At 55.7% G+C, this 25,434-nt stretch overlaps 1 protein-coding gene across 3 annotated transcripts in view; it reads right to left on the reverse strand.

The window, feature by feature from the left end:
• Window positions 1-25,434, reverse strand: part of CERS4 (ceramide synthase 4) — a 46,717-nt gene that overhangs the window by 16,067 nt on the left and 5,216 nt on the right. Inside the window, exons 1-2 of one of the 3 annotated variants that reach the window (XM_075903149.2) lie at window positions 24,478-24,603; window positions 11,385-11,653 (exon numbers count right to left, since the gene is read on the reverse strand). The exons of 1 other annotated variant lie outside the window; for it this stretch is intronic. In XM_075903149.2, coding sequence (XP_075759264.1) covers window positions 11,385-11,557 — 173 coding nt within the window. In that variant the 5' untranslated portion in view covers window positions 11,558-11,653; window positions 24,478-24,603. Of the gene's footprint in view, window positions 1-11,384; window positions 11,654-24,477; window positions 24,604-25,434 lie in introns of those variants that run through there. One more of the 3 variants, XM_075903148.2, reaches the window with a different exon arrangement.

The raw sequence follows: 25,434 nt of genomic DNA on the forward strand, positions 1-25,434 counted from the left end.
TTTCGCCAAAAATCTCCTAGGATGCAGAGCCACGCTAGGCACCCCCACCCCCCACCAGCGCCATCGTCCCCCCACTGCACTTCCCACCAGGCCACAGCCGAGGGGAGGCAGCGGGGCCCTGCCGGTGTAACCAGGGGAGGGGCATGAGCGTGTTGGTCCAGGGCCCAGCACAGAACTGCAGCCCAGCTCGGAGGGGGCCCAGAGCCGCCAGCCAGCGGGTTGCAGGGGTAGGGGGACACAAAGGACGGAGGAGAGGGGAGGGGAGAAGAGAGGGGCCCGGGCGACCCTGTTACTGGGACAGACGACAACGACCGGGGCGGGGCTGCTGGGGGGCCGGCAGATGGGGCTGCGGGATGGGGCGGGGGCACAGGCAGAGCCCTCCCGGCTGAGGCGACTCAGACGGGCTGGGCTGAGGCCGACAGGCTGGGTTCAGCGCTCAAACCCTCGTGCGTGGAGCTGGTCTGGAGCGCGGGCCTGGCTCTTCCCCCGGGGAGTGCAGAGCGCGGCAATGCCCCGAGGGGCCCACGGCCGTCAGGTGGGGTGGGGGCTCAGAGGCGGAGGGGCAGACCCCCGGGAGAGAGCGGACCCCCCGGAGGGTGTTCTGCCCGGGCAGAGTGTGGGTGCCGCCTGTGAGACTGACACGAGCGGAGGGCGGGCGGAGGCTCAGCACTCCCCTCAGCTCCGCAGTCTCCTGCCCCGCAGGGCTCCCGGCCACGTGGCGCGAGATCCTGCACCGGGCCCCGGGAAACAGGCCCTCCAGCGACAGGAACTTCCCCCTGGCCTGCTGGGCCTGGTCTGGTGCGGGGGGGCATTACAGGCAGGACCCAAGGGCGTAGCCGTGCAGGCTGCACCACCGCCGGGCTGAGCCAGACAGCGGGGGAAGGAACCCGCAGCGCGGCCCGACAGCCCAGCAGCCCTGGGTCACGCGGCTTCGCCGGCTGTTGCACGGGGCGTGGGATGCAGGGTCACCCTCCTGCTCCCCGGCATAGTTTGCACCAGCTGCTAGGACGGCAGCGGCCCCGTCTCCAGGGCCAGCGGGCGGGCGGGCAAAAGCTGCCACCCAGCTGCCAGGCGGCCGGTTTCAGTCAGTCCCACGTGTGCTGCCACGGGCTGGGAACAGGGGCCCGATCGCCAGCGGGGCCAGTGCATTGGAGAGGAGGGGCAAGCGGGCGGGCGGGGAAAAGCACCACTTGCCAGCCTGCTCCGTGCCACCGCCCAGCATCATGGTTTTCACCAGGGTTTAACCCTGGGGAACCTCAGGCCCGGGGGCCGGATGCTTGTCTGGATCTGGCCCCTGAGGCTCGAGGCTCCCCCCCCAGCACTGGGGAGCAGCCCAGGTTCTCCAGCCCTCTGCCATCTCCCCATGGGGCTGGAGCACACACAATAATAATACTATGGAGCTAGACTCTCTCAGAACTGGAAGGGACCTTGAGATCGAGTCCAGGCCCCGGCCCTCCCGGCAGGACCAAGCACCGTCCCTGACAGGTCTGCCCCAGATCCCTAAATGGCCCCTCAAGGATTGAGCTCACAACCAGGGGTTTAGCAGGCCAGTGCTCTAACCACTGAGCTATCCCTCCCCCATCTACTAGCCTGGCCCCCCCAGGCTCTGTGTGCACGGGGAAGGTGGGGAGGGTCTTTCTCCGCCCCCCCCGGGGGCCACACGTCACTTGTGTGCAGACCCCGACGGATTTTCCTGCGGGTCAGTGGCCCTGACTCAAAGAAGGTTCCTCAGCCCCAGCAGATCAATCTGTCGCCACAAACAGTGCAGGGTGATGGATCCCGCTCAGGGGAGCGGCCGTGGAGATCAGAGATCAGATTATAAAGGGGGCGCGGAGTTCCTTGCTGGGAAGAGCCTCAGCACAGCTCAGGACGGGCTCCCTCGCTCGTTCCTGACCCGCAGGCTGCGGAACCAGAGAACGTGGTCACAGCACGGCACAAGAGCAAAGGGCAGCTTCCTCCCTCCACGCAGCCTCCACAGGGGCTCTGGGGTGGTGCAGCCAGGCCCCAGCAGCACAGACAGCGGGCGCCTTGCTTTCTGCGCCCTAACCCCCTGCACGGCGAGGCCCTTAGCTAGTCACTGTGGCACCAACTCGGGAAAAGCAATTCTTAACACTGATGTAGGGAGCTCATCTCATTGCCAATTAGCAACCCGCTCCAGCGACGTGCCCATTTCCGCGTGCCCACACGGGGGTCGGGGCACGTCGAGTAACCTGACTTGGATGGGGTGTAACTGGAAACAGACAGGGCCCGAGTCTCTCTCAGATCTGGTCCCAACCACAATCCCAAAGCTGCCCCGACATACCCCCCTTGCCAACGTCTCCCCTTCACAGCCGCTCCAGCTCAGCACAGGAGGAGGCTGGGTCTCACACTCATGGCCGGGCAGCTCCCCTCTGAGGTCCAGGCAGGGCTATCAGCCCTGCAGCCCGAGGGGGCTGGCTGGATCCTTCCCCCAAGTCCAGCCCCTACTCCGCCCTCTCCCTCCCACCTCACCCCTTCCCCGAGGGATGCGGCCTCAGGGATTCCCGGGGCCGTGGCGCGGGGCAGAGGGGCCGGTTCCCCCCACACGCTGTGGGGAAGCGGAGCAAGGCAGGTGTCGCCCGCTCCCCGGTCGCGGGAAGAGCAGCGCCCCAGCCCCACGCTGGCTTGGGAGATGTGGCAGAGCGGAGCAGGCTGCAGCGGAGCGCCGCTTCCCGTGGCTCCTGCTGCCACGATGAGTGCAGGGGGCCCGACCCCTGTGGCCAGCCCCAGCAGGCTGAGTCTGGGGACTGCCCCGTCTATAGGACGTGGGGGGGCTGCTGCATCGAACCAACCTAAGGCCATGGTGGCTCTGCACACACCTGGGGGAGTTTAAATCACCTGGGGGCAGCAGGCAGGGCCAGGGACACACAGGAGGGGGCACGTGGGCTGGCAGGCAGGGCTGGGAGACGTGCGCTGTGTGTGTGTGTGTGGAGACCCCCCCCCCCAGAGCCTTGCCAGAGGGGGGTGCGGAGCTGGGGACTGGCACTGGCCCTAAGGGAAACGGAGTTTGAGGCCCCTGTTTTAAACTCTCAGACTAAGGCACTGACCTCTCGCACTTTGCAAGCCACAGAATCCCCCTTCTGCCACGGGCCTAGACTGCTACGTGACCACTGTGCCCTATTCACACAGCCCCAGCGCGTGGCTGGTGCTTCTGCAACGTGTCCGGGACCGGGCGGGCGAGGGGATGGCGCAGGGCGAGCGGCTGAGGCCTCCGAGGAGGAATGGCGCCGAGAGTTGAGGTTGCGTAACAGTATCCATCCCCTCACGACTCTCGGAAGAATTTAACTGGCTGAAACTTTTCAGCACTGATCTGTGCCGGAAGGAGGGTTGCTAGATAGTTTCACAAAAAATACTGAACACCTTGAAATCCGCACACTCCTCCCATCCCCCCCAGACACGGCAGGGGAAGAATGTCCCAAGCGGCCTTCCGTCCGAGACAAACAGAAAATACCGAACCTTTTACATGTCCCGTATTTTCTGGGTTTTTTTTAAGCCAGTCAGAACCCACAAATACCAGACTGTCCGGGCCAATACCGGACACCTGGCAACCCCAGCTGGAAGACGGATTCTTCCGCAGAGCATGAGCAGAAACAGTTCTGCCCGCACTGCGTAGGAGAAAGAAAAAGCTTCCTAAAATACAAAAAAAAAAAAAAAAAAAAAAAAAAAGAGAGAGATCTTGCAATCTTTTCGGAGCAGCAATTCCATCACCTCGTGAGGGCGGAGGTAGAATTTGGCCTGGGGCAGACGCCTCCCCAGAGTGGGGCCCTGTGAGAGCTTGCTTTGATTTCACAAGCCGCGCGTTTACACGGGCGTGCAGAAGAGAGCAGCCGAGATGCGCGTCGCGTGGCTGGGGCACGGCGCACTCTGCTCCTGGGCGCTGGCCTCAGAGGGCAGCGACCCACGGCAGGGTCCTGCACGTGGGTGCATGGGAGGCAGGAGGGGGAGGCACTGAGCTGTGGCTGCAGGAGGAGCGACCGAGGGGTGGTGTGTCCACAGGGGAGCTCTCTCAGGCCAGCCCCCTTGAAGGGGGTCGCTCTTGGAACAGGCTCACCCCTGACGCCGACGTCACTGGACGCAGCCAGGCGCGCGAGAGAGCGAGCCATGCTGGGCAGAGGAGGGGCAGGTCCGGGCTCCCGCCAGGGCGGAGATCTCACCGCAACTCACGGATGGCGTCAAGCAGAGGGCAGGGTGGCCCCACTGGGGGGATTTCTGCAGTCGAGCTAACTCCCCGCACTCAAACATCCACCCCCAGCCCGTGATACTGCCCCATAACACAGGTGGGTTCTGCTCATTCCCTCTAGGTCACCATTTCCAGTCGTTCTTCACACCGGCAACAGCGCCACCAGGAGCAGGCAAAATACGGTCCACAGGCTGCATCCGGCCAGCCCACGGCCCGTGGCCCAGTGGGACCCTTGGGCAGTTCCCTGCCTGGCCCGCCCCCGCACGCCCTCAAGGCGGCCGTCCTTAGGGTGCACGGCCCTGCACAGAACTACTAAACTGACACCCCTGTGCTCAATGGCAACTGGAGCGGGCGGAGCTTCCCAGAGATGTGATTTTATAATCTTCAGCAACACTGGGACACAAAGTTTAAATTCAGGCCCCGTCGACCAAGGCTGTAAATTCAGGAACCGACAGCGTCTACCTGGTAGGTCGGCAGGTCTGGCAAACGGCTTCGTTCCCACGAGAACGGCTCGTTCACAGGTTCAGCAGCCGCTAACAGCTCTGAGAGGCTGTGTCACGTGTACGTTCACTAGCTCCTCTCCAGAGGAAGCTGCACCCCAGACCAGGGACAGGAGGCGGCAGGGGGTGGACATCAAGACCCAGGGGTGCCCCAAATTTGTGGGTGCCCTACACAGCTGTGTACTGTGCGTGTGGGTAAGGACAGTGCCTTGCGCTGGGAAGTTGCACGTGATTGGCTCAGACGGCAGCGAGGATGCTTGGAGATGCAGAATCACAGCCACTGGACACAAGCCGTCCAGTCCTTACGGAGGGTGTGAGACAGGCGGGAGAAGCGAAACGCATGGGAGATACACGATTCTCCCCGCAGACGGCCCCTCGCAGCAGGCACCAGGCAGCCCCCCCCGAGCTTTTCTGGTCCCGGGACTTCAAAGGTGGGGGGAGAGAAATGAGTGGGGGTGGGGAAGAGGCAGAGAGGGGGGCAGGTCATGAATGGAGGGGGTGGAACAGGACTGGGGGAGGGGGCATGGAAGGGGCTCTAGGCTGTACCTCCAGCCAAGGCGGAAAGCTCTACTGAGGTGCTGGCCAAGACTGAGTCCCTCTAAAAGCAGCGAGTGGGGGTGTGGCCTCCCCGGAAGAGGCGAGGCAGGGGGCTGGTCTCCCCTGGGGAAGCTGCACCTCCCGCCTAGGCCTTCTCCCGAGTCTATCACACGGCGTTCCCCAGGGACAGGGTGCCATTTGGCCCAGAACCCTGAGAAATGTTCTTACTGATGGTCTCAGATAAGCATGATGGTCCATATCAGCGACGGGTGGCGTGGCGAGCGAGCAGGCAGGCGGGCGGTGTGGCGAGCAAGCGGGCCTTCAACTCAGGGGTCACAAGATCATCGTTTCAAGGCGCTCTCCCGGGATAAGGCAGTTTTGCTTCCTGCGCCTGCCCACCCACAATTTGCAGGATGTGACAGTGGAACTGTGGCAGCGCTGTGATTGGCTCTCCCTGTCAGTGCTGCATGCAATTTGCAGGCATTTCCCCTCGCATGCCCTTGCTTTACAAGCATTTCACTTTAGTAATATCAGTAGGAAAAAAATCTACAAATGACAGAAACCAGGGAATCTGGCAACCCTGCTCCTGGGCAATGGTAAATAACGTTTCCTGGGCCACACACAGAACCCCAATGGATCACATGCAGCCTACAAGTTGCTCACCACTGATCAATAGCTTTATGGTCACCACTTAAAATACTACGATACATTTTGTACAAAGTATCCCTTGCAAGGTATCACTTGAAACTTCATAATCTGCTGAACATCACCGTCCTGGCGAAATACGTATCTCAACCCTGTATGTAAAGCTATATCCTTCTACTCTGTAATATTGTATAACAGGTTCCAAAGCTACAAAGGCACACTCAAACCACTTTTTTAGCATCAAAGATATACTGGTAGTGTTTCTTATAAGCTGAGAATTTGTGCAGCCACTCTTGAGATTTTCCAATGTTGCCCAGCCGATTAGCAGAGAACTCAGAGCAAGGTTTGTATTTCTCCTGGGGCTGAACATTCACACATCCCTCTGTGCACGTAACAAAATTTATTCTGCACACAGAAGGAAAAAAATCCATACATGCATGGAAAGGATTAAAGGGAACATTGCACACTGACACCCCATACAGATATTAAAGGGCCATCCCCAACTTCAGCAGTCTCTTCCACCAGAGCAGGGAAGGTATAAACAAGAAATTTACATTTCATCACAGGCACAATTAAAACCTCACATCCATGTGGGTCATCCTTGCTCAGCAAGGGTGTTTCTGGCACAGAAAGCGAGTTGTAAAGAGGGAAGAAAACACTTCACCTCACCTCTCCTCTCCTCCCATCTCTCTTCTCACGCAATCAATGACTCTCAAAGAGCTGAAAGAAGGGGGAGTGGGCGCAAGATTGAATGAGACCCAGCCTGTGAAATTCACAACAGGGTATGTGAAGCAAAACTTTTGCTTTTCACTTCACTGAGCTCATTAAGTTGAGTACTGGCTTGTGTAATTACTCTTATTCTCCTTTCCAACCAATCCTGACTTCAATGCATCATCGCCTGTAATCACTTACAATCTGTCTTTCTGTAATTAAGACAGGGATCTTATTGCCTTATCCCAGCCAGAGTGTGGGAACCTCCACTTGGGACAGCACCGCTAGTAAATACATCACTTTCCTTTGACGAAATGGCAGACTTATCAGCTGGCATCATTCACTACTGTGCTGCACTGTACAAGGCATCCATTTCTAGAGCATCAGAACGGCCACACTGGGACAGCCCAAAGGGTCCTGTCGCCCACAGCGGCCAATGCCAGGGGCCCCAGAGAGAGGGAACAGAACAGAGAATCATCAAGTGATCCCTGCCCTGTCGCCCATTCCCAGCCTCTGACAAACAGGCCGGGGACACCCTCCCTACCCATCCTGGCTAACAGCCATCGATGGACCAAACCTCCATGAATCTATTTAGCTCTTCTTTGAACCCTGTTAAAGTCCTGTCCTTCACAACATCCTCTAGCAAGGAGTTCCACAGGCTGGCTGTGTGCTGAGTAAAGAAAAGCTTCCTTTTGTTTGTTTTAAACCTGCTGCCTATTAATTTCATTTGGTGACCCCTAGTTCGTATGTTAGTGGAGCAAGTAAATCACTTTTCCTTATTCACTTTCTCCACACCAGTCTTGATTTTATAAACCTCTATCATATCCCCCCTTAGTCTCCTCTCTTCTAAGCTGAGAAGTCCCAGTCTTTTAGTTTCTCCTCACATGGCAGCTCTTCTATGCTGCTAACAGTTTCGCAGCCCTTTTCTGAATTTTTTCTAGTGCCAAGATTTTGGGGGGTTTTCGAGATCAGGTGACCACAGCCCCTTGCTCTAGGGGAACGAGGCTGGGACAGTGGCTTTGCGGCTGTTGCCCTGTTCGTAATTCACGTGTGACAGGTCAGAGCGCTCCTATGTTTAGCCAGGAGCGAATCCACATGCTCAGGCAGCAAAGCAGCATCAAAAGGCCCCCAAGCGAGAGCTATGGGAGCACAGTCCAGACCGAACCCTGAGCCGCACCATGTTTCATGGGCACATCACTCCAAAGCGCTGTGCACAGACAGGTCATTGTTGTCATGGCGTCCACACGGCTTTGTCACAGGGGCCACGCACTGGGGGTGGCGCCTGCTCCCGGCTGTTCTGGAATTAGCTCTGGCCAAACACTGCGCCCTCCCCTGACTGCGTCTCTCCCACCATCTTCTCGTCCTTAGAGCCCCTCCGCCCCTCCCTGGAGCCTTCTCAGCCCTCCAGCCAGGCCGGCCACTGTCCTCTGCTTAGCCAGGGCCACGTCGCCGGAGGCCGAGAGAAGAGCCAGGGCAGGGTTTCCAGCATAGGGACCCCCCAGTCTGCAGCTGCGGCCTGCACTGCCCTACCCTGCGGCCGCCCCCTGGGCCTTTTCTACCTTCTTGGCTTCCCCCAAGCTGAGTTCACCAGCCTCCCTCTCAGGGACTCCCCCCACCCCCACCCCCAAGTGCAGAGCAACCTCCCTCCTGCCAGGGAGCGACTGCCGCCCCGTCGGTAGCCAGCTTCCTGGCTTCTAGGGGTGCCCGCTGCTTCCATCGATTCCCTGCTCCCGGGCTGCGGCCATCTTACCCCCTCCCAGTCCTGTGTGGGACGGACACGCCATCTCAGGCTTCTCGAAACTCCACTCCCCGAGCTGGCTCAGGCTCTCCGGCGACTGACAGTCCCAAGTGGGAGAACGGGGGATGTAAAACCCCATTGAACCAGTCCACTGGCTAACCGAAATGCTTAACTCGTTAACCGATTAACGGGAGAGTCGGAGCGGAGCTGACACAGCTCCCTCACCGCAGGCAGGGGGTGCCCTGGCTGGCTCGCAGCAGCCCCTGTCCACGGCAGGCCTTGCGGGGCTGGAGCAGCCCATGGGGGGAGGAAGCTGCGCCAGCCCCCACTGGTTAAGTGGCTAACCTGTCACAATCCTCGTGGGACAGAAGAGGGATCTGTTGAATGCCGTGTGCTATTTACTGACGAGCGTCCCCGCAAAGCGGCCAGTCACCCAGCGGTGTGACCGCGTGGCCGCATGCTTGCGAGGTGGGCAGGAGCTGCTCAGAGCCTGCAGGGGAGCCAAGAGGAGAAATTCTCTCCAGCGCGAGATGCGCATGGCTATGCGCACTATGGAAAAGTCCACGAGGGAACGAACCATTCCACAGGAAGTGCAGGGGGTGGATGGTGGGGGGCACACTGGGGGTGATAAGACATCTAGAACAGCTATGTCATTCTCAGAACCCGTGCATGGAATAAAGTGGGGTTATATGGAAATCATCATCCCAAAGTACACGCACAAGGAGGTAGCGTTAAGGTTACACGGGCGACCTTAATTTTGGCCTTCCCTAACTTCCGAGTGCTTGACTTTGCTTTCATGTCATTTTTTCCTCCCCACATACGTAACCAGCACCTCTTCCACCTTGTTCTAGGTAGACCTACCCCAGAACCTTCCCTGCTCAGCGCAGCTCTCTGCTTCGCCAAACTCCAGGAAGCATCTGATCAATAATGAATCACGTTGCAGAGCTTTTCTGGGGCTGTACAGACGTTGTACATTATTTCTCATCGCCCCGCGAGGAGTTCATGTCTCCATTAATTGTTATTTGTACACACACAAGGCAGTACCTGCTATTTTATCACTAGGGCAAATGGAAAAAGTATTTGGTTTGCCAAGTTTACACAGCCAGGTCTGAACCAAGGTGTCCTTTCAGGGAGCATCTAGCAATTCCTTCAATAAAGGGTTCTCGAATGATCCCGCAGCATGGAGCAACTGGCTTTCAGGTATATCCCCTCTCCTGCTCATGCTCACATACCAACCCCCCCCCCCCCCCCCAATCAACTGCAAACACCCTGGCAGCAATCCCAGCAATGTTTACATGGAAAAGCAACACTGGGAAAACATCTACTCTTCTTTCAACTGGATTTAGCAGCCGGAAACCAGGAGGAGCAGCCAGAATGACACGATCAGCTGGTTCCCCCTGGACCTCCACCAAATGCCTCACAGCTCAGTTTGGGAACAGGGCACAGCGCCTGCTAGACAAGATCCTGGTGCCCCATGTGGTGCCGTTTTCCCAACGGGGACACAGGGTGAATCACAGACGCACTTTACACCGACAGCACATGGAGTGATCAGTGGGGGGCTGAGCCTGCCCAGTGAACAGCCTGGGCTAACGCTAACGCTCCCCCCGGGGGCTAGAACAGCTGATGCTCTGCAGCTTGGCAAGCAACATTCGCTGTGCAGTTACAGCTGCATTTCTCCAGATGCTGGCCTGGTTCAACACCGCTAAGCCCATGCCAAGGGCCAGCTACGGGCCTGCCACGCACGGCGGCAAGGAGGCGCAGCCCCATGGAGCGGCACTGAAACACTACTGCATTCACGCTCAGGTTGCACTGTCCAAGTGACTGCACAGGGCTGGGCAGGCCACCAAGACGCAGGGGATTGGTGCTGACTTGCAGTTGGCATGGGGGCACCACGGTGGCGCAAAACCATGGCTCTGGCTGGCTGCAGACACAGATTCTAGTCCTAGGGCTGAAGCCCTGTCTGCCAAATGGAGCTATGCAGAGAATCACAGGAATTAGGGCTGGAGAAGACCTCAGGAGTCATCAAGTCCAGCCTGGGGCTCAAAGCAGGACCAACCTCGACTCAATCAGCCCAGCCAGGGCTGGGCCAAGCCAGGACAAACGCCTCTAGGGATGGAGATTCCACCACCTCCCTAGGGAACCCAGCCCAGCGCTTCCCCACCCTCCCAGGGAAATCGTTTTTCCTAATATCCAACCTAGCCCTCCCCCACTGCAACTTGAGCCCATTGCTCCTTCTGCCCCCAATGAGAACAGCCTCTCTCCATCCTCTTTGGAACCCCCCTCCAGGGAGTTGAAGGCTGCTTTCAAACTTAACACCTTGCTGAGCACAGTTCAGAATGCTCTACTTCCCATAATATTTTCTGAAACTTGATCACGATCCCTTGGACCTCAGGGACCGTGTTCAGGAATCCTAGAGAGGCATACGGCTTTGAGATTTCTTTCCCAACAATTCTCCAAGAATACCAACTGGTCTTTTTTCTTCTCTAACCTCTTCAAGCTTAAAAAACAGCTGCATGGTTTTTGCTCAAACTAGCTCAAAAGAATGAATTCCTCTCTGCACAGAGACCAGGGATACAAAGTTTCAGCCCAAAGAAAACCGTGTCAAAAAGTTTGGAGTATCAGAAAAGGAGAAACGTTTTACAGCCTGAATAAGCTAGCCCCATTTCTGTAGCGCTCTGGGCCCACACGCAGGTGAGGAAAACATGTGACATTCCATCTGCTTCTAAAGCACGAGCACAAAAACGGATCCAGGACCAACGTGCTCATTCGACACACGCTACGAGGGAAAAAGGCTTTCGGGTGCTTTGGAAGGGGGGGGGGGTAGACGGGGGGCAGAGGTGGTGCTCTCTGTCGGGCACTACCGCAATGTGCCACGCGCTCCTGAGCGGAGAATGACACAACTGTCTCAGCACGTGCTCAAAGCCAAACTCTCTGGGGGCCACCTCTCAGCCACACAGGACATCTGCAGGCCACACGTGGCTCCCGGGGCTAGCGCAGTGGCAGAGCCCCAATTGCCAACTGCCTCCCTACAAGGGCCCAGGGGGAACAGACTGACCTTTCGAAGAGGCGCCGGACAAGGACCAAAAGCAGGGCGCAGGGGATGCTGAGCAGCAGGTCCCGAGGCTGGGGGTACTGGACGTCCTCAGATTCCTTCATGTCTTCCCAGGTGATGCCCGGGGGGAGCCAGTACTCGTGCTGCCATAGCCATGCGTTCACAGCGTGCATCATCGTGCCGGGGCCGGAGGAGGGAGGGAGCGTGAGGAGACTCCAGCAGCCAGCCCGGGAAGCAGGCAGGGGCCACAGCAGAGCTGAGCACACACCTGGCTGTGAAAGAGGAAGGGGCGGAGGCACATGAGACAGGCCATTTGTAATCCACTGGTACATTTTCAATCAGACATTTTGCAACCGCTGGTTACTGGCACGGGGCCCAGCAGGCTGACAGGAAATCAAATGCCATGAAGCGCCGCAGAACACGGGCTGCCAGAATCCCCAGCACGAAGCACCAGGCACTTTCTAGCTTAACCTGGCGGCTCTTCCTCGGCATCAAACAGGCTCGGAGGGGATTCCCCTCCTGCGGGTGCAGTGAGGTGCCCCTGCCGAGCCTGCCAAGGGAGCTCCTTTCATCCGTACACCTCCTCCCTCCCGGGCCTTTGGCTCGCCAACCCCATTTGTGTTTCATTCGCACTCTCACTTTATGCATATGCACACGTGCACACACACACACGTGCACTCATACACGAACGTGCACGTGCACTTACACATACATGCACATGCGCACTCACACTCATGCATACATACACGCACGTGAACTCACACATACATACACATGCGCAGGGGCGGCCCTAGACTAGCTGCCAGCAACTGGCGCCCTAGGCATGTAGATAAATCTATGTATATATTACTTCATATGACTTGACATTGTGCCTCTCCATATAACCTTGTAACTTTGTATTAGAACCCTATATAGAAAACTTGTAGAAAACTGAGTGTAACCCCCAAGGAGATTGCTTGGATTCCCGGGGCTTTGTCTGCGGGCAGCTCAGGGAGAGGCTCTGAGTTTGCCTTGGCTCCCCCTCCCTACCAGGGCCAGAGTCTGCCCGGCAACCCACAGGGAGTGAGATGCCCCTTCCAGGGGGAAGGGGAGACCATTGTTGAGGGGAGTCTGGAGCCAGCCAGGAAAAGGGGAGGACTGAGTGTGAGGGAGCTAGTAAGCCCCAGGCCTGCATGCAGGGTTCCCCCTGAGAACTAGCCTCTAGGGACCTGAAGGCAGGATCCCTCAGCTGGGTTTATGTCTCCACTGTTGATTCCCAGTTGTGGAATTTGCTGGGAGGCTTCCCCAGCCAGGCGGAGTTGGCTCCAGCTCCCTGGGTGAGACCAGTCACTGCATGGTCAACTGGGCTCTAGCAGCAAGTTCAGGGCTGCTGCCTGCTGGGTGGGTCTGGAGGCTGGGCTGGGAGGCTATAGTTTTGAATTTTGGTGCAGTTGTGTGGTCTGCATCTTGAGCCCTGCACCCCTTCGCGGTGAGGGGAAATTCTGGGACCGAAGCAGCCTGGTTCCTGCTTGGAGAGGACCCCTGTGAGAAGAGAGCAGCCCTTTGCAGAGACTGAGTCATCTCTCAACCTGAGGTCATCCATGGAGTCTGTGAGTGCACCAGTTTTTAGTTAGTCAGGCAGGGAATTTGTTTGGGGATTTTATTACCTGTAGCATATTAAACTGTGGAGGGATTTACTGCCTTCTCCCATGTGTGAGTCCTTTGGGCTGTACTGGACCTAGTCAGCTCCACTGCTAAACCACTGCAGAGAAGGATTGTGTGGTCAACAGTCATCAAGGGCCACAACAAAGTCCGCGTACCAACGGGACACTAACCTCACAGTTGCTGGGCACCGGTGACCCTAAAAATAGTGTTTTACCCTGTTCTGTTATAATTGTCTCTTGTTTAATATAATTGTGTTTATTATAGTGTATGTGTTTGTGTTATTTTCTGGGAGTCTCCAACTATCTGGCAAATACGTGGGGATTATCCTGGGCTAGAATTTTCCTCCCAAGCTGCCCTGGTGACCCTGCTAGGAAGGAGTGAGGGGGGTGGAGGCACCGCCAAGTACATCAATCAGAAAGAATAAAATTGAGTAGGTGGCGGGATCCAGAAGAACCCAGACCTATCCATCCGAACCTGAAAGGAGATTGGCTTTAAAAGAAGGTAACCAGGTGGAGAGGGGGCGCTACATGAGTATATGGTTAAAGTGGTAAAGGTGTCTTTTGCTAGGAGTAGAATAAGATCTTCCCCTCACTCTGTAATCAATTGCCCTGTTAAATGAATGAGGTGTGAATGAGTAAGACTTGGGAGCCAAGCACCTCCAGACAGCTACACCAGTTGAAGAGGGGGTGGAAGCCAGACCCAAGGTGTCAAGTGGGCTCAAGAAGAGCAGACATAATTGACGGCCTTGGGTATTAGAAGCAAGCACCTTCTTTGGAAAACACCCTCTCTGGACAGACAACACCCAGAGAGAAGCAGCATAAAGGGACCAAGGGACACAGACCCAGATTTTGAATCTGGGATAGATTTGCATATGAGAGGGATGCTATAAAAGTGAGGTGTCTTGCAGAGGACCCCGGGTTTCGTCTTGTCACCATCGGAGCATCGATCCGGATCGGCAGAAGCCCGGCTCCATCCCTCCCCCATCTAACTCACCTGGCCAGTGAAGTTAAGGGGAGCAACTAGTTGGTAACAACAGCAAGACGGAGTGTGCTTGTGCGAGCGTGTGTGAGTGACATTATATATATCTCATATGCATATGAGAAGTATTGATTATTCTATGTGTGATCAATAAATGTGGCGTGTTGCCTTATCCCCTGAAAAAGATCCTGAGTACTTCTTTTAAGTACAACAGGCAAACCATGAAAACGGTGCTCCCCCCCCCCCCAACCCCAAGGGCAGATATCAACTGAGGATTTTGGCTCTGTGCTGGAGAGAGAGGGGCTGGAGACCGGGGAGAGGGAACAGGGTGCCAGTCGGGGGAAGGGATTCCCCTGCACCCGCCTCCTCCCAAGATCCCAGCCCCCCCCAGAGAGAAGCCGGCATGCGCCTCTCCCGGGGCAACCCCCCCTCCCGCGGTGCAGGGGAAACCCCCCCATGTTCCTCCTTCCCCGGGGCCAACCCCCGCAGCACAGGGGAACCCTCCCCATGTTCCTCCTCCCCCAGGGCTGACCCCCCCCCCCCCCAGCGCGCTGCCTCTCCCAGGACTCACCCGCCTCCTGGCCGCAGGGAAGCCGTGCTCCAGGTAAGGCACAGGAAATGGAAGGGGCAGGGTTTGGAATTTGGCGCCCCATGCAACTTGGCGCCCTAGGTTGCTGCCTAGTTTGCCTATAGGCACAGGCCACCCCTGCACATGCGCATGCACATTCACACATTCTTTCATGCACACGCATACATGCACGCACATGCACTCACATATGCATGCACCCATGTGCCCTTACGCATGCACACACACATGCGCATTTACACATTCACTCACACATACACATGAAGGAGGTAATGGTGTCAAGACTAATTAATGGAAATCAGTTTTATGTTTCTGTGATTAAACTGAACCCCCGGCCTTTGGTCCAGCGATTCTCCCAGGGAAGTCTGGTGACTTTTCACCATGATTTTAAAGAAAACAATTCAGGCTGCTGCTCCATGGCACCAGCACAGGCAGAGCTGCGAACTGTGTCCCCCTCTGCACACATGGCCAAAGCAGAGGCCCTCACCACACAGGCCAACAGGGGAGCAGCAGGGGATGAAGAAACAAGGCACGCTTGCATCACGGGAATTACTGGTCCAGCCTTACAGCCAACACTATCTTGCAGACCACCTGTCCAGGACAGCGATAGTGACTATGAAGTGCTCAGGGAGATTAGAGAGGCTAACAACATAAAAAACTCAATACTAGTGGGGGATTTCAACTATCCCCATATTGACTGGGTATGCGTCACATAGGACGGGATGCAGAGATAAAATATCTTGATACCTTAAATGGCTGCTTCTTGGAGCAGCTGGTCCTGGAACCCACAAGGGGAGAGGCAATTCTTGATTTAGTCCTAAGTGGAGTGCAGAATCCTAACAGGACCGCTTGGAAATAGTGACCATAATGTAATAAAATTTAACATCCCTGTGGTGGGAAAAACACCTCAGCAGCCCAACACGGTGGCATTTCATTTCAGAAAGGGAAACTACACAAAAATGAGGAGGTCAGTTAAATAGAAATTAAAAGGTACAGTGACAAAAGTAAAATCCCTGCAAGCCGTATGGAAACGTTTCAAAGACACCACAATAGAGACCCAACTTAAATGAATACCTCAAATTTAAAAACATAGTAGGAGAACCAAGAGTGCCACCGTGGCTTAACCACCAGGTAAAAGAAGCAGCGGCAGATAGAATCATAGAATACTAGGACTGGAAGGGACCTCGAGAGGTCATCGAGTCCAGTCCCCTGCCCTTATGGCAGGACCAAATACTGTCTAGACCATCACTGATAGACATTTATCTAACCTGCTCTTAGATATCTCCAGAGATGGAGACTCCACAACCTCCCTGGGCAATTTATTCCAGTGTTTGACCACCCTGACAGTTAGGAACTTTTTCCTAATGTCCAACCTAAACCTCCCTTGCTGCAGTTTAAGCCCATTGCTTCTTGTTCTATCCCCAGAGGCCAAGATGAACAAGTTTTCTCCCTCCTCCTTATGACACCCTTTTAGATATCTGCTATCATGTCCCCCCTCAGTCTTCTCTTTTCTAAACTAAACAAACCTAATTCCTTCAGCCTTCCCTCATAGGTCATTTTCTCTAGACCTTTAATCATTCTCGTTGCTCTTCTCTGGATCTTCTCAAATTTCTCCACATCTTTCTTGAAATGCAGTGCCCAGAACTGAACATAATACTCCAACTGAGGCCTAACCAGCGCAGAGTAGAGCGGAAGAATGACTTCTCGTGTCTTGCTCACAACACACCTGTTAATGCATCTCAGAATCATGTTTGCTTTCTTTGCAACAGCATCACACTGCTGACTCATATTCAACTTGTGGTCCACTATAACCCCTCGATCCCTTTCTGCCGTACTCCTACCCAGACAGTCGCTTCCCATTCTGTATGTGTGAAACTGATTGTTCCTTCCTAAGTGGAGCACTTTGCATTTGTCTTTATTAAACTTCATCCTATTTATCTCAGACCATTTCTCCAATTTGTCCAGGTCATTATGAATTACGACCCCTCCCAGCTTGGTATCATCTGAAAACTTAATAAGCGTCCTTTCTATACCAATATCTAAATCGTTGATGAAGATATTGAACAGAGCTGGTCCCAAAACAGACCCCTGCAGAACCCCACTTGTTATACCTTTCCAGCAGGATTGTGAACCATTCATAACTACTCTCTGAGTATGGTTATCAAGCCAGTTATGCACCCACCTTATAGTAGCCCCATCTAAGTTGTGACACCAATATTTAAAAAGGGCTCTAGGGGTGATCCTAGTCATTACAGACTGGTAAATCTAACGTTAGTACCAGGCAAATTAGTTGAAACCATAGTAAAGAATAAAATTGTCAGATACATAGATGAACATAATTGTTGGGGGAAAGTTAACATGGTCCTGAAAAGGGAAATCAGGCCTTACTAATCTGCTAGAGTTCTTTGATGGGGTTAACAAACATGTGGACAAGGGGATCCAGTAGATGTAGTGTACTTAGGTTTCCAGAAAGCCTTTGACAAGATCCCTCACCAAAGGCTCTTAAATAAGTTGTCATGGGATAAGAGGGAAGGTCCTCTTGTGGATCAATAACAGGTTAAAGGACAGGAAACAAAGGGAAGAAATAAATTATACATTTTCCGAGTGGAGAGAGATAACTACTGGAGTCCCAAGCGTCTGTACTGGGACCCATCCTATTCAACGATTTTAAAAATTATCTGGAGAAAGGCTTAAAGCAGACTGTGAAGAGCTTCAAAAAGATCTCACCAAACTAAGTGATTGAGCAAGAAAATGGCAAATGAAATTTAATGTTGATAAATGTAAAGTAATGCACATTGGAAAAAATAATCCCAATTATACAGACAATATGTTGGGGACTAATTTAGCTACAACTACTCAAGAGAAAGATCTTGGAGTCACTGTGGATAGTTCTCTGGAAACATCCACACAATATGCAGCGGCAATCAGAAAAGCAAACAGGATGTTAGGAATCATTAAAAAAGGGATAGAGAATAAGACAGAAAATATCTTACTGCCCTTATATAAGACCATGGTACACCCACATCTGGAATACTGTGTACAGATGTGGTCACCTCATCTCAAAAAAGACCTGTTGGCATTGGAAAAGGTTCCGAAAAGGGCAACAAAAATGCTGAGGGGTTTGGAACCGGTCCCATGTGAAGAGAGATTAAGAAGACTTGGACTTTTCAGCTTAGAAAAGAGAAGACTAAGGGGGTGGGGGTATGTGCTCTTCCTCCAGTGTCACCCTGCTGGCCCATTCTCCTTGATGGCTCTCAAAGCTTTTTCGGAGTCCTGGCTTCCCAGGAGGGAGCTCCCCCGCCTGTACGCATGGCCAACGGTCTTTCACCCCAGGGACACAGCCCCATTTAGCTGTACTGAAATGCACATTGTTTGCTTCTGCCCAGTTGCCCAAGAGATCCAGTCGCCCAGGCCCAGAGACGTGGCCTCTTGAGGATTTATCAGCCCCCAATCTGACGAGTTTGTGTTTCCTCCAGATCACGGATAAACCATTAACGAGCACAGGGCCGGGCCGGATATGTCCATGCTCACCACAGCATGCATGGCGCCCAGGGCTCTAGTGAGCCGCTCCGCAGGGTACCCCCTGGGGAGACTCACGCGTTTCCCGTCCCCAAACTCCCCTGCAAGCTTGAGGCCGCGAGTTCGTGGCCCCATATTCTCGCCCTCACAGACAGCGTGGCTGTGGCAGACACTTCTACACCGACCACGTGGTGTGGAGGTGTATCCGCCCCGGGATGCCTGAGCTCAGCCATACTCACGTACAGGCAGGAGTCATCCTGGGACACATGCCACTGGGACCTCCGAGAACAAAGCTCCCAGCCTTCCTGCCCCTGATTCATGCCGCCTGAGCTCACGGTTTATTTTTAAAACCCAGCTCCCTGGGCAGCTGAGAGACACTTTCTCCTCACGTCAATTTGCCGCAAGCTGAAGCAATTACCGGGGCCATAGAACTTGATGAGAGAATCTTTATCGTGGGCCCAGGTTTATTTTGGGAACTTTGCTTCACGTTTATACTTCACAGGCTGGAGGTGATGCTGCGATTCCAGGCAGACGTTAAACACAACCCCAGACTCCACAGCCTGCGATTCCTGCTGAACGGGCAGGTTCCACATCCATGGAGGAAGGCAGCTGGAGGAGAGAGCTAGAGAATCTACAGGCAGCCCCCGGCGGAAAGGCTTTGCGGTGGCCCCGGCTGGGAGAGACAGTCCTCCCCCTCGCCCCCCGAGTGGAGCCAACACCCCCTCGTTCAGAATTAGTGGTCTCATTTTTTGTTCTGACTGGATGCCCACAAATCACATCATATGCCAAGCACCTGCTGTGCCCGTAGCGCCTCCTTTCTTCACTGCGGAAGTACAGTCAGTGTGCAAGGCCAACGGGGGGAAGAATTCCCTAATGCTTTAGAAGCATCAACACCCCTACAAAAACCCCACACCTCGCTCATGTCAAATCCCTCCAGTTCTTAGAAACAGACTTAAATCACAGCAAATCCCAACACCCGTTTTCTGTTTCTTCCGACTGGAAGAACTCAGGAATAAATCGTAGTAAGGGAAGCAAGGGTGTTAAGTATTGGTTAATTGAATAGTCGAGTCACCTCATGAATTTTTATCGGTTAGTTGACTATTCTATAGTCCCCGGGGGCGGGGCCAGGGTATCAGAGGCAGCAGCGCAGGGTGCCAGACAGTTTAAAAACCAGCTCTCCTTCCGGACCAGCTGCCTGTCGCCAAGTGCTGCTACCTCTGACAAAGAGGCAGCAGCACGAGGTGGCAGCAACTCCTGTCTAAGGGGGAGTCTAAGCTCCTGGACCCGGTGCAAGACAGAACGGAGCCAGGCAGCCTGCCCGCCCACCTCCGAATACACTTCACATGCAGAGCCGCAGCAGGGTAGGTTCTGTACCCAGTGGAAGCCAGAACTGAGTCAGGCTGCTGGCCAAGCTGCAAAAAAATCACTGGCAAGGGTGGGGGGAGGGGAATGCGTGTTGTCTGTAGCATTAACCTAGAAGCTTTTGCGTATCTGTTAATCGACTCCACTGTTACATCCCTAAACTGAAGCTAAAGCTTGTGAGGAGCAGTGTCTCCTAGTGGTTAGAACTGGAGACTCAGGAGGACTCGAGTAGGATGTTGTGACGGGATATACCAACTCTGCACTGGGATGGCGAGGGTTAACCCTGGCTCACCTGGCTGAGCAGGCCCCGCCCCCACCGCCCTGCTGGGCATGCTCCAATTGGAGGCCAGCTATAAAGGCTGGTGGAGCAGCTCAGTCGGGCTGTCGGGGACGGAGGTGCCGCTGGAGCTCCAGGAGAAGTGCAGGTGCACCCAGACGCTGGCGCCAGCCAGCAGGGAACCGGAGCAGAAGCTCCCAGGCTGGAGGAAAGAACCGGAGAAGACACAGGAGAGATGGGGAGGAAGTAGTCCAGGGTGGGAGCTGTACCCTGGGTGCTTGGCCTGTTGCGGTGGGATTTCCCGCTGAGCTAGTGGTGGCCCATCCACCACTGACAGGGCCCTGGGCTGGGACCTGGTGGAGAGGGAAGGCCCAGATCCACCTACTCTATCCCCATTAGCAGGGCTCGCCAGCCGCGCTGTCCAGTGATCTGCGCGTGCACAGATCGCCCGAACCCGGCTCTTCCGGGTTACGATCTACTTGCCACGGGCCCTTTGTTGAGCCCTGCCCATAAGCCCACAGGGGGCTCTACCCTCCCTGTTGCTATTGACTCTGGCTGCTAGGCCACGCTGCCCTGTGTGAAGAGGGTAGAGTAATTGACTCTGGCCATTTAGCCACAATGCCCTACAACAGGAGAGTGTGATTAATGACTCTGGCCACTAGGCCTGACTACCCTGTGGAAAGGGAGCATCGATGTTGATTCAGACTCTGGCTGCTAGACCCACTGCCTTTTGGGAAGAGGGTGCTGCTAGTGACTCTAGCTGCTAGGTCTTACTGCCTGCCCTATGGGAGAAAGGATGTCATTATTGACTCTGGCCACTAAGCATGACTGCCCTGGTGAGAGAAGGGTGTTGCTATGCGCTCTGGCTGCTAGGCCTGCTGGCCCTAGTGGGAAAGGGCATTGCTATGCGCTCTGGCTGCTAGGCCTGCTGGCCCTAGTGGGAAAGGACATTGCTATGCGCTCTGGCTGCTAGGCCTGCTGGCCCTGGTGAGAATGGGCGTTACTATTGACTCTGGCCACTAGGATGCATGGGGAATAAAGCACCCCTTGAGGGCCTCAGAGGCCTGACCCCCACTCCTGAGGGGATCATCCTGCAACAGATGTTAACGACTCCACAGTTCTCAACCCCGCTATGCCCATCAGGGGCAAACGACATCTGGATTTACCCGTCTGTAAAATGGCTCCATGACCTCCCTCCCTGGCCTATCTAAAGACCACCCCCACCCCCTCTGCCTACTCCTCATAGCTCAGCTTTGCTAAATGCCCCCTCCTGGATGCTCCCCATCTTGCCCAGAGCGTCCCTAAAGCGCAGCGCCCAGGCCTACAGGCAGCACGGAGGAGGAATGGTTCCCTCCCCATTCTCATTACACTCCTTTGGTGAACAGCTTCACGCCAGTCACTCACATGCAATTTATGATCCACTGTAAAACCCAGACCCTCTCGAGCATCCCGCCAGTCAGTCCACAACTTGTATTCGTGCATCTGATTGGTTTCTGCCCACGTGCAATACCGTGCACTTGCCTTTACTGAATTTCATCTGATTCATCTCAGACCTGTTCTCCTAACTAGCCAGGTCATTTGAGTTTTAATTCTGTCCCCTAAAGTGCTTGCAACCAGTGGAGGCCTGTCAACACAGGTGAACTAGGCGGTCGCCTAGGGCACCAGGATAAACGGCCGTTGAGGGCTTTGGAGGCAGGGGCGCTGATCGTGCATTTCGCCTAGGGCGCCAGTTGCCAGCAGCTCGTCTAGGGCCGCTCCTGCTTGCAACCCCTCTCGAATTTTAGACAACCTGGATAAAAGCATGCATTAGTGAAAACACTGACTAGTACTGGACTCAGGACTGGCCCATGGGGGACCCCACTAGACAGGTCCTCCCAATTTGGCAGCAAATCACAGATAACTACTCTCCCAGCACAGTTCTCCAGCCAGATGTCATTTCCCTACTTTGCTTATGAGCAGGCGTGGCCCGTGAGCATAGGCAGACTCAGCAGTCGCCTAGAGCGCTGTCGGCCTGGGGCGCCCGACGATGACATCACAGCCATTGACAGCCGTGCAGGTGGGGGCACCGATCGCGCTTTCCGCCTGGGGCACCAGCTGCTGCAGCCGGCCTCAAGTCATTCCTGCTTATGAGACTATCATGCACACAGTGTCAAAAGCCCTTCTGAAAGAAAGATGAATTACACCTGCTGCTTCCCCCCAGCCACCTGGTCAGCGACCACGTCAGAGTGAAATTCAGGGATTTGTTCGTGACAAATCAGAATCAGCCTTTTACCACCCACCCCCGCCCCGGAGCCTCCCGGTGCTTCCAATTAATAATCCCTTCGCCGGCTCGTGTCCCTTCCCACACTGGGTTTGCTGTCTGTGCTGCACCTCCTGTCCACTCCCTTCCTAGGGAACACGGGAGCAAAATAGCCATCGCACTGCTAAGTCTGGCGACGGTGTCTTTTGTTCCTTTCCTTCCCCGCTGAGGGGCAAGCTCCACCTTCCTTCATCTTGCCCCACATGTATTGACAGAACCTCACTTTGTTGCCGTCTCACATCCCTCGCCAGGGGACTCATTTGGTGCCGCTCTGATTTGGTCCTTCCACAACCCTGCAGGTCTTTTGTGCTTCTCCTTAGCAACGTCCCACGTCTGCCCTTTTGGGAGGACTCCTTTTCCACGCTGAGGTCACAGACCCCTAGAACATTGGAACTGGAAGGGCCCTCCAGAGGCATCGAGTCCAGTCCCCTGCCCTCACGACAGGACCAAGCTCCGTCTAGAGCAGTGTTTCTCAACCTTCTTTTATAAAGTACCCCTTTAAAAAATAAATATAAGTACCCCCAGTACCTACAGTTTTCAGACACAACATTTTTTCTACCATTGCAACACATTTGTTTAAGCAACTTAATCATAGCCAGGTGGGCGATGAAATTTTTGGGCGTAAAAAGTACAAAAATAATAAAGCGCTGTAAAACTTAAAACAAAAATTCAGTTTTCTCCAAATTTCTGTTGTGTTGTCGGACCGCCCAGACTTTTCTTGAGTACCCCTAGGAGTACACTGGTCTAGACTGACTGACAGGTGTCTGCCCAACCTGCTCGTCAATATCTGCAGTGATGGAGACTCCACAACCTCCCTGGGCAATTTAGTCCAGTGTTTGACCACCCTGACAGTTAGGAAGTTTTTCCTAATGTCCAACCTAATCCTCCCTTGCTGCAGTTTAAGCCCACTGCTGCTTGTCCAAAACTGCTCCTGATGCAGTCCTCTTCCTGCCGGAGAGTTTGCCGAGTCTCTTTCCCTGCCGCCAGCTCCATGCTCAGACTTGTTCCGCAGGGCAAAGGACTCTCATACCCTTGGCTTGTGTAAAGCTCACTCAGCTGATTCTAGGCCAGACGCTCCACCCCAGCTAGCAAAGTGTCTGCAGCAGACGGGCCTCCCAGGCAATGTGAGTGCTGACAGGAGTCTGGCAACATCGCCCTCTCGCGCTGCTTGTTGCATCTGCACCGCTCCCTCCCTCTTCTCCCCAAGGTGGGGCAGCGCGAGAGCCACCTGGTCCCCTCCCATCTCCAGCAGCCCTGGGCCTACGTGCACGTGGCCTGGACACTGGAAGGTCAGGAGACCAGTCTCAGACCTTCCTGCATCCGCCAACGTCATAGAGAGCGGGGCCCCCAGAAGCAATGGCTGTAAACGTGCAAGAAAAACGTTCGTTTTCTTTCGCATTACAGGTCAAGAGGGAACAGAAACTACAGCCCTCAACGCAGGGGTGGGAGACCTCAGAGCCCCCCAGCACTGGGGAGCCTGCGCTGGTGCTCCACCCCGCTGCTGCCCCACCGCAGGGCTGGAGTTCACAGAAATTTGCTAGGCTGTGCCACCGGTGCCAGAGTCCTACACAACCAGGAAGCGAGCTTCTACCAGCACCGATCCCTGAGAGCCAGGCCTGGGGGCTGCAAACAAACCTTATGGCCCCCCCATGAGAAGTGGACACCCGGCTGACTGAAATCCTGCTGGAGCAGGGATGTTGCTGGACCAGAGCGCGCTGGAGTCGAGCGGTTCCGCCAGTACCACAAGGAGACAGACGCGGCAAACAGCCCCTCTGGCAGGTTTGCTACGAATTCCCTTTTGGACCCAAGAACTTTCAGGATCCAAGGCCCACGTGTGTCTGATTCACAGCGATTCTCCACATGAACGGCTCGTTCCTAAACGCTTCACGGCCCTTCCTAGCGGGACTGAGCCCACTCACCCTGCCTCCCACCAGCGACCACGTACGCGCACACGTGTCTCACTCAGAGACCCTGGGAAATACACAACCGGCCTCGTCCTCATTGCACGCGCCTGGGCGCACGCCACTGCCCTGCGGGCAGCACGGCCCAGCCAGGAGAGCTGGCCGGGAGCCAGGGATGCAGCAGTCGGCCTTGCTTAGCTCTTCGTTGCTCCGAAAATCCGCTTTGCGAACCGCCGTGGCCAGCGTTGGGGCCGCCTACAGGAGGCAGCTGGGCGGCCGTAAAGAGGCTTAAGGGCTTTGCAGTTAGGAGACAGCGTTAGGGGACTGCAAAGAGAGAACCGACCCAGCGCCGGAGCGACCGTCTGGCTCCTAGACCTCCCCCGCTGGCTCGAGCGCCTGGCCGTTGCTGCCTGGAGCGGAGGCGCAGCACGGGCGCCTGACTCAGGCTGCATCCATCTGTCAGAGCGAACAGACACTCTGTCTCCGGGCTCTGGCAGCGAGCCCCTGCAGAAGCCACGCCGCAATCCAACCTGCTCGCACGGCTGTCTCCTGCCTCTCGGCGCGGGGGTGGAGACGGGACACAATGGGGCAGCTGCCCTGGGGCCGGCGATTCAAAGGGGGCCCGTGTTCCTGGCCGCTGCTGCACCAACGGCAGCAGGAGCGCTGGGCTCTTAAATCACTGCCCAAGCATCATCACCCCACCTGCTCTGGGGGCTGCGCTGTGGGTGGTGCTGCTGCCCTGGCCCCGCCCATTCTGCCTGAGGCCCCGCCCCTTTTAGCAGCACAGAGCCACTGCCCCCCTCGCCCAGTGGCCTGCAGAGGCATCGGCTCCCCTGGCCTTGCATTCACACAGGAGCATCCTCCTGCTTGGGCGTGGCCACGCCAGCTGCAGACCTCGAAATGCCCCCGTCTCTGCCCCCGGAGGGCTCTCAACCTGTGCGCTGCATACCGGGAGGAGGCTGCACCCCCATTCACAAGTCGGTAGGGTCCTCAAGTGACACGCCCCCCCGCTCTGGGCCACGCGGCCCCCCCCAGGAAGAGCCCCCAGCTCTCCATGGCAAGGAAGAGACAGAAGCCGACGTCCCGGGAGGGTGTGGGCAGCCTTATCTCCAAACGAGCGGCGCCATTTGAGCGACGCAAAGCGCGCGGCTTATTCCCAGGTAATTTCGAAATAGCTTGTTTCGTAATCTGGCACCGTCTACACAGCGCCACATTTCAAAATAAACCGCTGTCCTGGAATGCCCCTCGGCCTCGTGGGACGCGGCTCACAGGGACGGCGGACGAGCGCGCCCGCATCTCAAACGATTTCTCCGCACACCGGGCGCTCTGCCACGCCGCGGGGCAGCTGGTGGGGGACAGCCGAAGGATCCCAACAGCGCCGCAGGGAGAGGGCAGCTCACGCCCATAATCACACCCACCCGAGCCGGGTGTTTTCCCCTCAGCGGTATCCGGAGCATAAAGAGCACCGCTGCCTCCCCCGCCCTCTT

Source organism: Pelodiscus sinensis, chromosome 32 (assembly GCF_052426305.1).
Source record: "Pelodiscus sinensis isolate ZL-2025 chromosome 32, ASM5242630v1, whole genome shotgun sequence".
Lineage (NCBI taxonomy): Eukaryota > Metazoa > Chordata > Testudines > Trionychidae > Pelodiscus > Pelodiscus sinensis.